General features: G+C 43.8%; 1 protein-coding gene across 1 annotated transcript; it reads right to left on the bottom strand.

Annotated features, from left to right (window-relative positions):
- Positions 1–1,037: 1,037 nt before the first annotated feature.
- Positions 1,038–2,394, bottom strand: LOC144891624 (uncharacterized). The gene is made up of 3 exons (XM_078775261.1): positions 2,064–2,394; positions 1,659–1,941; positions 1,038–1,535 (listed from the first exon to the last, which is right to left on the bottom strand). Exons 1-3 carry the CDS (start codon positions 2,330–2,332, stop codon positions 1,038–1,040), a joined length of 1,050 nt encoding a protein of 349 aa, XP_078631387.1. The 5' UTR covers positions 2,333–2,394.
- Between the last annotated feature and the right edge of the window lie 270 nt (positions 2,395–2,664).

Raw genomic sequence — 2,664 nt, 5'->3', positions numbered from 1 at the left:
CCTTTCCCCCTCCCCCCTCTTCTCCCCTCTCCCCCTCCCCTCTCTTCTCCACCTCTCCCCCTCCCCCTCCCCCTCTTCTCCCCTCCCCCCCTCTTCTCCCCTCCCCCCCTCTTCTCCCCTCCCCCCCTCTTCTCCCCTCCCCTCCCCTCCCCGCCCGGCAATGCCGGGTACTTCTGCTAGTCTATCAATATTGTTGAAATGAAGATCAAATAGCTGTATGTTGAAATATGTTGAAAAAGTCAAAACTTTACATGGGGTGTACTTACTTTTTCACATGACTGTATATTCCCCACAAGGGTTGGGTTACAGTTTTTTTCGATTGCTTAAACACGATTTTGAAAACAGGGCCCATTTTGTCAAAACACTACACACAATTCACACAACCACACACACAAGTAGCAGAACACCTCAGATCCTTTGCAAAATGAAACACTCTTGTAAAAACTATACACTAATTTATAAAAACCATATTTTGTTACCATATGAAACACACACGTTTCATATGACTTAATTCTGTTTGAACCAGTTACACACTGCTGTTGCTAACCTAAAACACTTTCAGCAATTCTACTTCTCAGTGATTAGAGTACTGTAAGTGAAGTACACAGAGAAAGTGCAAATATACAATAAATTCACCAAACACTACACAAGACCAATGCTGCAGACTGATGAAAATATAATTTATTTCTCTCTATATACCCAAATCAGTCAACATGTCAACATGGAGAATCACAACAAAACATGTCCCAGTTTTCATGCTACTACAGTAGTGTGCATAACACTGTAAGCTCAGCAAATATCAGACAAACATAAAATACTGTATCCAGTACAGGTTACAATTACAGTAAAAAGGAAAAAAAAATCTGAAAAAACTGAAAATACAGTACAGAAAATACCAGACATTATCTCTTCGCCTAGCTGGATCTGGCCAGAGAATTTCATCAACATCACAGGCGACATCCTCATTGGCAAGACAACGTGGGAAGAACCGTCTCGAATGTCGAATTCATCCTTGCACAGCTGCGGCGTCGATTTGGTCACAGGCCTCCTCCATGGCCTGAATGAGGGGTACCTGAGCCTGGGGCCGGAGATCGTAAACCCTCCACCGCCATGCCGAGAAAAACTCTTCGATTGGGTTTAGAAACGGAGAGTATGGTGGAAGGTATAGTACTGTAAACTGTGGATGGTGTTGAAACCAGTTCTGGACCAGAGGAGAGCGGTGGAATGACACATTGTCCCAGACGACAATGTATTGCATCTGGTGCACTTGGTTTACTGCTGTGACGATGCTGTGCAATCGGTCCAAAAATGTGAGAATGTGAGGTGTGTTGTAAGGGCGCATACTGGCTTGACGGAGGAGGACCCCAGTCTGTGTAATGGCAGCGCAAAGGGTGATGTTGCCCTGGGACATTGATTATAGCCCTGTGGCCAATGATATTTCTGCCTCTCCTTCTTGCTTTTGTGAGGTTGAACCCTGCCTCATCTATGTATATGGAGTCATGCGGGATTTCCTCAGCATCCATCTGTAAAACTCTCTGAAATACAGTGAAAGACAAGATTGTGCAGTTCAGCATAGATCTAGTATACAGTACATTTACATGTAAAAAGGTTACGTGTGCAGTATGCAACATCACAGTGCTAAAGTGAACAATACATACCTCCACATACTCATGCCGCAGCTGTTTGACCCTCTCTGAATTCCGCTCAAAAGGCACTCGATAAACTTGTTTCATTTGAACCTGATGTCTTTTCAGGATGCGTGCCAGTGTTGACCGAGAGACCTGATGGACATTATTGAAAATGGCATGGTCACCGATAATGTTGGCTTGAATTTCTCTGCGCCTGATAGCATTATTGGCCAAAACCATGTTTATGATCTCTCTCTCTTGTTCTTGCGTGAACATGGGCCCCCTTCCTCCTTGTCGTTCTCGACCCTCAATCCTATGTAGAAAAAAATACATGTAACCTACTGTAAATGTCACAGGAAGGGGTATCAAAAGTGCTGATATGGTGCATGCAATAAGCAGCTGATTACTGTAAACTGTCGACAGATTTTAGTTTACCTGTTTTCTTGTCGAAATGTCCTAATGACAGATGCCACTGTATATCTGCTAAGATTTGGCTGAACTCTTAGTCCAGCCTCCCTCAGCGCCAATCCGTGGTTCACGACATGGTCAACTAGTGTTGCGCGAATTTCATTTGATAAATTTGGTCCTCTTCTTCTTTGAGCACGTTCTCCTCCTGCTTCAGGTCTTCCTCTTCCTCTACCTCCTTCTCCTCCTCCGTGGATTCCCCCTGTCACCCTCACTCTTCTTCTTCTGACTCCTTCCATTTTGGTTGAAGACAGGTGAACTCACCTGCTGCATTTTTATAGTGCTTAAACCTGATTGGTGTGTCTACAATTAAGCAATCATTTGTGTGCGCACCTGCTGGCTGTGTTTAACCAATTGGCTCATAGGTGTGGTAATTTGACAGTCAGTGCTTTGGAATTGCAAGGAAGTGACATCATGATATACTTCTGTGTCTAATGTAGTAATGTATACAAGTGTGTTTAGTGTTTCGCAAATCACTGTGTGTATTGTTTTGCAAAAAGTGTGAGGCTGACATTGTGCTTATAGTGGTGCAAATCTGGGCCGATGTTTTGCTCCTTGAGTGTAAGGTTTT

This window comes from Myxine glutinosa, chromosome 4 (genome assembly GCF_964187855.1).
Source record: "Myxine glutinosa chromosome 4, kmMyxGlut1.1, whole genome shotgun sequence".
NCBI classification, from domain to species: domain Eukaryota; kingdom Metazoa; phylum Chordata; class Myxini; order Myxiniformes; family Myxinidae; genus Myxine; species Myxine glutinosa.
This window is presented reverse-complemented; position numbering and strand designations above follow the sequence as displayed.

What these genes read in the sequence shown, in the direction of transcription:
- LOC144891624 (XM_078775261.1), bottom strand. Translation starts at nt 2,332, where the DNA reads ATGGAAGGAGTCAGAAGAAGAAGAGTGAGGGTGACAGGGGGAATCCAC. An exon ending in ACATTTCGACAAGAAAACAG is followed by an intron (nt 1,942 to 2,063) that starts GTAAACTAAAAT and finishes TTTTCTACATAG; the next exon opens with GATTGAGGGTCGAGAACGAC. An exon ending in TGCGGCATGAGTATGTGGAG is followed by an intron (nt 1,536 to 1,658) that starts GTATGTATTGTT and finishes ACTGTATTTCAG; the next exon opens with AGAGTTTTACAGATGGATGC.